The sequence below is a fragment of the Micromesistius poutassou genome (assembly GCF_964030765.1).
Source record: "Micromesistius poutassou genome assembly, contig: SCAFFOLD_5879, whole genome shotgun sequence".
Taxonomy (NCBI): Eukaryota; Metazoa; Chordata; class Actinopteri; order Gadiformes; family Gadidae; genus Micromesistius; species Micromesistius poutassou.
In genome coordinates this window covers 3,762-13,786 of record NW_028178029.1, presented here as the reverse complement: position 1 = coordinate 13,786, position 10,025 = coordinate 3,762, and the positions used below count along the sequence as shown (strand labels likewise).

Genomic DNA, 10,025 nt, shown 5'->3' with positions numbered 1-10,025 from the left:
CTCATTCACCTTATTCACTCACCTATTTGAATGGCATTCAAATAGGTGGCAAGAATCTACATCTTAAACCTTACAATTATATCAAATGTAGAGCAGTGAGGTACTTGTGATTAAAATCAACTCATCAACTTATTAATTTAACTGATTTAAAACAGACATAATATATAATCAAATAAAACAAATCCCTATACCCCACATAAAGATGTGACTTAATGGCAATCACTTATACTTAGACAATCAGTGTGTCTGTACAACACCTTTCAAACTAAATAGCCAGACGATATTATCACCAATATATATCGGTGTGATGTAATTGACAGCATTTATTAGTTTATCTATTTCACAGCAGTTAACTGTCAACTAGAGTTGGCAGCTAACTGCTGTAAAATAGATAAACAAATAAATGCTGTTAATAGGATTAGAGCAATGACAGGCACTGAACTACATTCAATAACCTACATGTTGCTCTAAAAACATTACATGAACATTATTTTACTGGTTGCTGCTGTGACGGGTAAAGTAATTAAGAAATAAACCTCAGAATGCTATAAACATAAAACAAAACAAATGAGAATATATTCACAAAGCACATCATTTTAAGCAAGGCAAGTAAAACCTGAATAAATAAAGCCTTGTATAAAGTCTAAAGTGCATACAAGACAAGATCCTCAACTGTTTGTTTATTTAGTTAAACACACACACACACAAGCTGACATTCAGCTTGTGTGTGTGTGCGTGTGTGTGTTTAACAAAATAAACAAACTTTTGAGGATGATGATGGAGTTTTGGAAAGACAAGGACCACCTCCATTTTCATCACCATTACGTGTCCAATACACTACCTTCTAGTGTACAGCTTGACCACTCCTAGACATGTCCACTACCTTCTAGAGTACTGCTTGACCACTCCTAGACATGTCCACTACCTTCTAGTGTACAGCTTGATCACTCCTAGACATGTCCACTACCTTCTAGTGTAGAGCTTGACCACTCCTAGACATGTCCACTACCATCTAGTATACAGCTTGACCACTCCTAGACATGTCCACTATCTTCTAGTGTACAGCTTGACCACTCCTAGACATGTCCACTACCTTCTAGAGTACTGCTTGACTGCTCCTAGACATGTCCACTATGTTACCTGCTGTATTCTACCTCTGTATGTTTATCTTTGTGATACATGTTGTTGTATCTATATATGATATATGTTGTATCTTTATATAATTTATGTTGTATCTTTATATAAATTCTGTTAGATCTTTTCACGATATATGTTGTATCTTTATGATATATATGTTGTATCTTCAGAGGATATGAAAAATAATGTGGTGTGTGTGTGTTTGCGTCCTTGAGTCTGTTTGCGAAATGATGGCAACTGATAAGATTAGAAGAAAAACATTTCCTAACACTGATGGTACATACTGCAAGCTGATGATTGGTCAGAGTTAAAACACGTGACATGGTTTTTCCAGCTGATATAGCGGAGCTGAATCCTGAGAGCAGAAGCAGTGAGAGCTGTCAGAGAGGAACCATGGACACCATCTCTGAACCGTACCCTGGACTCTCTGAGGAACCTGAGGACACGTCTTTGAACCGGAGGGAGACCAGCCAGAGAAGATTTGGTAGGTGCCCTTTTTTGAGCATTTAAAATAAATGAACCAGTAAAATAAATATTTTCATGTATTATGTTTATGTATTACTGTATTACTGTCTGTGTACGAATGTGTTACTATATAACTGTATGTGTGCTTATTTTTGAATAATCAGGGAATAATAACAAGAATGCAAGAGACATGTACTTGTTGTGCTTAAGTGTGTTCTAAACTCAACACGAGAGCCACAGTACCAGTCATCACTTACTTAGTATGAATATATATCTGTGTGTGTGTGTGTGTGTGTGTGTGTGTGTGTGTGTGTGTGTGTGTCCTATTCCTGAACAGCTCTGAAGTCCTGCAACATTGTCTTTCTGATCTTCGGACTGCTGAGTATTCTCCTAATCGCCCTGCCGTTCAGTGAGTCTAAATCATATCATCCTGAATACAATTAAAATAATAATAGAAGTAAAAATATAAATAGTATTATTGCTATTATTATTATTATTAATAATAATAATAATAATAATTAAAAATAATAATAATTATTATTATTATTATTAATAATAATAATGATAGTTACAATAATAATAATAAAAACAATAATACTTTATAATTAAAATAATAATTATAAATTAATAATAATGATCGTGATAATAATTAGTATGAATACTAATTGTAAATTCATGTTTTTTTTCAGGGGGGATAGACTTTGTGTTTTGTTGGCTGTGGGTCCTGTGATGTTTAGAGACGATGTCATTCGGTTTTAGAGCTCATTTCTTCTGTTCTCTTCTGTCCTGTCCTAGACTCAGCGACACCGTGGACGGAGGGGAGAGAGCACATAATGGATGAACTCGGTGAGGGTTTTATAGAAGTTATGTTATTCAATCATGTTATTTCATTCAAAAACACTCTCGGCTTTTGTGATTTATGTTTGAACATCCTTCCTTACTAATAATACTTTTTTTGTGTTATCAGGCTAACAGAGCATAAACAGTGTTGAACTACTAACCAAAATACATAAATAAAGATGTCCCCCTTCTGGCAGCACGGTGGTACTGCAAGTGTTGTTAGTTTCCTCCTCCAGCAGGGGGAGCAGTAGAGCAAGAGGAGCTTGTCTTTGTTATGCACTCAATTAAGTGAGGGTTACACCTCGTGCACACTACCTCCGTCCGTCGACGGATGACGAAGGGCGTGTCTGACGTATGGGGGAGTAGTCTTTGTGGACTCAGCCTGCAACAGGGGAAACACTCTGCTTGCACTCTCCTTGCACCAGGCGTTATAAAGCGGGCTATTTCCTGCGTCTTCCTGCTTGTTGTTGTTATTGCTAAATGGATCCTGTAGTCGCAAGGACAGTGTTGCCCCTGTACGTGTACCACAGCAATCGCCCAATTCTTAAATCCATTCTTAAATCCCCCGCTGCCGGCCGGCTTTATGACATTTCCACGGCGGGTTGTATCACAAATACCATTTCATTGGACAGAGTCCAAGTAGCGGCACACTAGTGTACTTGCATTTCCGCGATCTGATTGGCCGACGGACCCGTCGCTTCCCGAAAATTTGAACATTTCTCAACTTTTGACGCAGGCCTTTGTCTGAGCATCTCTAGCACCTACGTAGCTTATTTTTCTGCGTTTGCTTGCACTAGTTTCAATTTGAGCTTGTAAATGTTTTGCATTCTCCTCCACAGGGCCACTTCTAGCTCTTTGGTAGCCCTAGGCGAGATTGAGTTTTGAGCCCCCCCCCCCCCCCCCTTCACATAGCGAGCGGAGCGTTGCCCTGTTAATTAACATTACTAGAATAAACATCACTGAAGACACATTAACTGATTTACCTTTACTTTGCTTAGCAGTTTTTTTACCCATAAACATACATAAACAACCTCCATACATAAATTAAAGATGCTCAATAATATTTTACATTAAATGAACCATTAAAAAATAAGCAAAAAGGATCAAGTCTAATAAATTGCACACACACAAATGCTACAAAGAATGTTCAAGGATATTTAACAAATTATGACAACTGTGCAAAAGCTCTTAAGCACACTGTAAGGACACTTTTATGTGTGCCAGTTTATGACCCATGAACTGGATTAACTATACACTCAAACTACAAACAAAAGTGCTATTATGGAGACTGTACGTACCACTACAAAATTAAAAGAGAGAAGTTCTTTGCCTATCTCAAATTCTAATTTAACAGTTGTATCTGGCATTTCTATTCCCCCCCCCCCCCCACACACACACTTATTGAAAAATTATTTACAAAAATCATCAATTAAATCGAATAAGTAAACGCGTGGGGGGCTGAGGGGGTGCCCTAGGATGATCATGTTTGAAAAACATGTTTTATTTCGCTTGTTTAATTACAGTGTCATCCACTCCCTGGAAACTCTTTGTAGATACTGCTGTGATATTCAATCATATAGGAAGAGGCAGGTGAGAAAATTGGGTCAGAATCTTCTTGGTCGCCCTCTAGTGGACAGGTATTTGGAGAGAGTGAAGGGAGTGTCTGATGGTGCATCTCTGGATACGTGTTGGAAACGTTCACTCATCTCATCCTGGTTTCTTCTGGTTCAGTGAGGCCTACGGAGGAGGAGGCCCCCAGCATCACAGAATTCAACTCCTCTACCCAGCGATTGCCCGTGGGCCAAGTGGCCCGCTTCACCTGCAATGCCAGCGGCACGCCGGAGCCCACCGTCAAGTGGCTCCACAACGGCAGGCCCCTGGAGAGGAACGGCACAGACGACCAATCAGAGGCCTGGGTGGAGAGGGGGTTCCTCTTCGTCAGAGGGGTGAGGTCTGGCGTGAACACGGTCTGCTGCATGGCGAGCAACAGCGCTGGCACGGCCAATCACACCGCTGAGCTGCTTGTCTTTGGTAAGATCTGGATCCAAGAAGAGATGTTTGTTGTTGATGTATTCATAACGTTGTTGAGGTGTGTGTATATATATATATATATATATTCATAAATGTATGCGTATATATGTGTATATATATACACATATACAAATTATATATATATATATATATATATATATATATATATATATATATATATATATACATGTGTGTGTGTCTGTGTGTGTGTCTATATGAGGAGCTCTTTTCCAAAACGCAATAAACGCCAAATCACTATATTTCCTTGTCAAAAATGTACAGCAAGATGCAGTTTGTTTCCAAACCGCGACAAGCGCCAAACCTATTTTTTGCCTTCACCTTGTGGGACCTTGGGGAGCAGAGAGTGGTCCCGAGTGTGGAGGTCTTGTGGACCCCCCAGGGCAGTGGGACCACCTCGTGTGTGAGGCCGAAAGGGTTCACCTTGTCGGACTAGAGGGAGCAGAGAGTGGCCCTGAGTGTGGAGGTCTTTATTTCATGCATTTGGATTTATTTGATTCATATTCATTTATAGAATGAGATGAGTCCCTGATATCGTATGTTGCATGTTCTCTTGTTTAAAAAAAATAATACATAAACCATCAATGGATTAACAGCGTTTTGAATTTTCTTTTACGGATTAATAGTGTTTTGAAAAAAATAACAACTTTCAATTCATAATCAACAATATTGTTTGATTTAAAAATCATTGTTCAACATGTTCAGACTGAGCGAACAAACCATTTTAACAGGATGAATTGAATATTAACAAAATATGTGGGTCTAGGTAAAAAATGTAATTTTCCTGAAAGATATTCAAATGGATTCATAGAGTTTTGGAAAAGAGCTCCTCATATGTATATATGAGTACTTTTCTTCATAGTCACTTGTGTCATCCCCTGCTTTACCCAAAACGTAGTGAAACCAAAACCGTGATATGAACTGAACTGTGAATCCTGTGAACCGTTTCCCTTGTATTGTCGATGTCATGACGTGAAAGAGGTGTTTTTTAAGTCCATTGATGTTAAGCTTCTAGCGGAAGCAGACAACCAGCCATGTATGTTGTCCAATTGAACCTAGCCTCAAACCACAGATCCATTCTCAATAACAAAACAAACTATAACTCAGACGTGCAAACTTAATGGACAATTGGAAGGATAGTGAAATAGGACAGGAATCTGAACTAGAAATCGTACAATTACTGAAGAAATTGTACTTGCACTGCCATGAGACACTTACGTGTGTATATTAGTATGTTTGTTTACGTATGTGTACGTATGTTTTTGTATGTGTACATATTTATACGTATGTTTACTTATGTGTACGTATGTTTATGTATGTGTACATATTTATACGTATGTTTACTTATGTGTACGCATGTTTATGTATCTTTACATATTATACTTATTTTCAAGCATAAAATCTGGGTCTGAATCTTATTGGTCGCCCTCTGGTGGACAGGTATTAGGAGAGAGTGAAGGGAGTGTCTGATGGTCCATCTCTAGATACGTGTTGTACAACGTTCACTCCTCTCCTCCTGGTTTCTTCTGGTTCAGTGATGCCAGTGATGACCAGCATCATAGATTTACACTCCTCTACCCTGCGATTGCCCGTGGGCCAAACGGCCCGCTTCACCTGCAATACCAGTGGTACGCCGGAGCCCACCGTCAAGTGGCTCCACAACGGCAGGCCCCTGGAGAGGGACGGCACAGACGACCAATCGGAGGCCTGGGTGGAGAGGGGGTTCCTCTTCGTCAGAGGGGTGAGGTATGGCGTGAACACGGTCTGCTGCATGGCGAGCAACAGCGCTGGCACGGCCAATCACACCGCTGAGCTGCTTGTCTTTGGTAAGATCTGGATCCAAGGAGAGACGTTTGTTGTTGATGTATTCATAACGTTGTTGTTGATATATTCATAACATTGTTGTTGAGGTGTGTGTATATATATATATATTCATAAATGTATGTGTGTGTATATATATATATATATGTGTGTGTGTGTGTGTGTGTGTGTGTGTCTATATGTTTATATGTGTACTTTTTTTTATAGTCACTTGTGTCATCCCCTGCTTTACCCAAAATGTAGCGAACCCAAAACCGTGATATGAACCGAACCGTGAATTCTGTGAACCGTTCCCTAGTTTTAGTGGATGTCATGACGGGAAAGAGGTGTTTTTAAGTCCATTGATTGAAGTTTGTACTGGAAGCAGACAACCAGCCATGTATGTTGTCCAACTGAACCTAGTCTCAAACCACAGACTCGTCTTGAACCATAGAACTGACATACATGTACATACATATGCATATGTACACATACGTATACATATGTACACGTAAAAATACATAAACATACAAATACATACTCATACATAGATTCATTCATATGTAAAAATACATACTTACACATAGCTAAACATAACTATCCATACTCAAAGACATACGTATACATACGTGAATATGTAACGATACGTACATATGTAAAGATACCACGTGACCAGACTCCTCCAGAGTGCTGATTGCTCAACGAGCAACAGCTGAGTCAGAAGGCGAGAGCGAGACCAACTGAAAATGAATCCGGAATGAAACTAAAACTGTGATTCTGAAAAAAGGATGAATGATATCGAAATTCTGTTTACATATTATTGAAGATACAAATGTGTAGATTTGTTTAATTGTTTGAACGATGGTAAACGGTAATGATGGTAATTTTGACCAAGTTATGATGTCTTAAGTGGTTGAAGAGGATGAAGCATGAATCAGCGTTTTTTGAATTTTCCAATGGAAAATTAATGGGGGAACTTTGGGCGAATAACCTGGAATATCTCGGGAATTATGAATAATATTGTGTCTTGTTCTCCCATCAGATGCCTGTGAACTCACACTGGACCCAAACACAGCCTACAGAGAACTCTCTCTGTCTGAGGACAACAGAAAGGTGACGTGGGTTGAAGAGGACCAGTCGTATCCGGATCACCCAGAGAGATTTGACTCCTGGTACCAGGTGTTGTGTAGAGAGGCTCTAACTGGCCGCTGTTACTGGGAGGTAGAGTGGGAAGGACGTGTTGAGATAGGAGTGACATACAGAGGAATCACAAGGAGAGGACAGAGTGGTGACAGCGAGCTTGGAGGGAACAACAAGTCCTGGATTCTTCTTTGTCATGATGGTCGTTACTCTGCCTGGTACAACGGTAGAGAGACAGACATACGTCTCCCCCCCGCTGGCTCTACCAGAGTAGGAGTGTATCTGGACCGGCCTGCTGGCACTCTGTCCTTCTACAGAGTGTCCCGAGGTGTAGGAGGGTCCTCAGACACACTGACACACATCCACACCTTCAGGTCCACCTTCACCCAGGAGGACCTCCTCCCTGGGTTTTGGTTATGGGTAGCGGGATCACTGTCTCTGTGTCGGTTGTAGAAAGAAAGCACACGGGGGGGGCGCACACACACACATCCATACACACACACGCACGCACGCACGCAGAGACAAACACACACAAACGCGCACACACACACACGTAGAGACAAACACACACACACACACACGGATGACCCTGAGTCTCTGTGGCAGTTAGTCTCTCTCTCTTTCTCTCTCTATCCCTCCCTCTCCCCCCCCCGGTCTCCCTCTCTCCCCCAGTCTCCCTCTCTCCCCCAGTCTCTCTCTCTCTCTCTCTGGTTAGACTTCACCGTGTCCCTTACGGACATCTGCACTTAGGGGGATGTACCGACAAACAAACAAGAGAGAGAGATTCTCTCTCTCTCACACACACACACACACACACACACACACACACAAACATGCTACTTTTAAGATCTTCCATAGGGTTAGCGAAGCAGGTTTTATTAAGATTGAATTTTTAATTTGAAATGTATATTAAATACCTATTGATGGTAAATCATGTTTTTTATGCTACAATTTTTGTACATTTTCAGGCATGAACAGTTTTGTTCTTAAGGACTATATTATCATTATTTTTGTCCTAACAAGGAACCTGATTTAAAGCAGATTTTATATTTCATTCATAATAACCAGGAGGTCTGTGTTGTAAATGACTTTAAACTGAGTATTGATTCCTGGTGTTCTGTTGGGAACCAAACAGCAGCAGAACATGTTCAGTTATTAAAGATACGTGCACACCTGTTTATGATTAGTAAAGTCTGCAGCTTCTATTGTTTCAGTCCTTGTGTTTATTGTGTACATGTAAGGGACTATTTTTCTGTTGTTTGTTAATGAAGCATAATTTTAATAAACAACTCAGTGGATCAACTGAATGTTCTCGTGTGTTCAGCCCATCATCATTCTCCTTTTATTACTAAATAATGTTAAATAAGTGCCTTAAGAATAATAATTTGTTAATCAGAAATTATAAATATAAACAAATGTTGTTCTGATATTATTCTGGGACCTCCTCCCTGGGTTTTGGTTGGGGGGGGGGGGGGTGCCTCAGTGTCTCTGTGTCCGTTGTAGAAAGAGACCACAGACAGACGGCCGGACACACACTCTCTCTCTCTCTCTCTCTCTCCCCGTCTCTCTCTCTCTATCCCTGTCCATCCCCCCGTCTCCCTCTCCCCCCCTCTTCATCTCCCTCTCCCCCCCGTCTCCCCCCGTCTCCCCCCGTCTCCCTCTACCCCCCGTCTCCCGCTCTCCCCCCCGTCTCCCTCTCCCCCCCTCTCCCTGTGATTGGATGACACTGTGGATCAGAGTGAGCGTTAACCTGCTGACCACTGATTGGTCAACGAGCAGCAGGTGTGCCGCCTCCCCCAGCCCCAGCGTCCAATCAGACTCAGAGCAGGTGAGGCTGCTGAGACCACACCCAGTTTGGTTTCTCTCTCTACCCCTCCCTCACTCACTCACTCCTTTTCTCTCTCTCCCCCCCACTGTCTCTCTCGCCAACCCTCCCTCCTTCTCTCTCTCCATCCCCCCCCCTCTCTCTCTCTCTCTCTCTCTCTCCCCCCTAGTGTCTCAGAGGTTCTGGATTCGATTCCCAACGCAATATTCCCTCTGTGAGCCCAACCCTCTCCCTGTGATTGGACGACACTGTGGGTCAGAGTGAGCGTCCGTTAACCTGCTGACCACTGATTGGTCAACGAGCAGCAGGTGTTCCGCCTCCCCCAGCCCCAGCGTCCAATCAGCCTCAGACCAGGTGTGCAGCCTCAGCTCACTCACTCAGTCGTCCCGATTGGGTCTCATGAGAACCGTGAGACTCAATCGAAGGACGGCTGACCTCTGAACCCGACATCCTAAACAACGACCTGAACAGTGAGCAGCAGCACCAGTCCAGACCGGCCTCTGTCTTAAGCCTCGCCGTGGCGTGTTTGGGTTAGCCTCGCCGCGCGGTGGCTAGCGGCCGTGTTTCGGTTAGCCTCGCGACGCTGTGGCTAGCGACCGTGTTTGGGTTAGCCTCGCGGCGCGGTGGCTAGCGGCCGTTTTTGGGTTAGCCTTGCAACACGTTGGCTAGCGGCCGTGTTTGAGTTAGCCTTAGGGCGTGGTGGCTAGTGGCCGTGTTTGGGTTAGCCTCGCAGCGTGGTGGCTAGCGGCCGTGTTTGGGTTAGCCTCGT

The 10,025-nt window shown here is 42.4% G+C and overlaps 1 protein-coding gene across 1 annotated transcript; it reads left to right on the top strand.

Moving 5' to 3' along the window:
• Positions 1–1,433: 1,433 nt before the first annotated feature.
• LOC311374854 (uncharacterized protein) lies at positions 1,434–8,742 on the top strand. Its single transcript, XM_084490605.1, has 6 exons — positions 1,434–1,621; positions 1,940–2,011; positions 2,398–2,448; positions 4,174–4,473; positions 6,027–6,317; positions 7,334–8,742. The coding sequence occupies exons 1-6, from the start codon at positions 1,459–1,461 to the stop codon at positions 7,882–7,884; spliced, it is 1,428 nt and encodes a 475-aa protein (XP_084346731.1). The 5' UTR covers positions 1,434–1,458; the 3' UTR covers positions 7,885–8,742.
• The last annotated feature ends 1,283 nt before the right edge of the window (positions 8,743–10,025 follow it).